Raw genomic sequence first — 782 nt, forward strand, 5'->3', positions numbered from 1 at the left:
TGGCTGGCATCTTTCGCACAGCGTGTACGTGTGCTCCCGCGTTTGTGTTGAGGGGGGAAACAAAGAGAGACAAAAAACAGAAAGAGAGATCAGAAAGGAGATGAGGGGGGACGCAGTGCAGTAAAAGCAGATGGGCGGACCCAAATTTCTTCCGCTTCACAGTTTTGCAGAGGTCCAGCTCTGCAGCTAGCGCTGTAGCAAGGGGGTGGAAGAGGAGGAAAGGGGAGGGACTGCATTCCCTCTGAGCGTGCCCAGCCTCGACTGCCGGGCGGATCACCTTCCGCTCCAACAAGGCCAGTTCCTCCTCGCCATGACTCATGCCTATTGTGCCAGGCAGGGCGTACTCTGCCCTGCAGCCTTACAGGTGGCATCGGCTCGGTGAGACGGTTCCCGCCAGGCTAGGCAGTGGAGCGCCGCACAGCGCGCCTTCCTGCCTACCAGCCGCGTGCCGGGCAATTCCGACCCAGCGCCAGCAGGCCTGCTCGGTCGATCTTCGATCCAAAGATGCGGCGGGGCTGGAAGATGGCTCTGTCCGGGGGGCTGCGGTGCTGCCGCCGAGTACTTTCCTGGGTGCCCGTGCTCGTTATCGTCCTCGTTGTGCTTTGGTCCTACTATGCCTACGTCTTTGAACTCTGCCTGGGTAAGTGGAGCTGGACACCTACGGTGGGGAAATTATGCTCCAGCATAATTGGCCGTCGTACCCTTCACACTGGTGTCCCCCTCCCCCGTGTTCTTAGCCCTCACACTGCAGGGCTTTTTTTTTTTTTTTTTTTTTTTTTTTT

At 58.1% G+C, this 782-nt stretch overlaps 1 protein-coding gene across 1 annotated transcript in view; it reads left to right on the plus strand.

The window, feature by feature from the left end:
- Window positions 1–244: 244 nt before the first annotated feature.
- Window positions 245–782, plus strand: part of ZDHHC15 (zinc finger DHHC-type palmitoyltransferase 15) — a 168534-nt gene continuing 167996 nt past the window's right edge. The window contains exon 1 of the mRNA XM_040630478.1: window positions 245–640. Coding sequence (XP_040486412.1) covers window positions 505–640 — 136 coding nt within the window. The 5' untranslated portion in view covers window positions 245–504. The remainder of the gene's footprint in view (window positions 641–782) is intronic.

The sequence above is a fragment of the Ursus maritimus genome (genome assembly GCF_017311325.1).
Source record: "Ursus maritimus isolate PB19 chromosome X unlocalized genomic scaffold, ASM1731132v1 scaffold_X1, whole genome shotgun sequence".
NCBI classification, from domain to species: domain Eukaryota; kingdom Metazoa; phylum Chordata; class Mammalia; order Carnivora; family Ursidae; genus Ursus; species Ursus maritimus.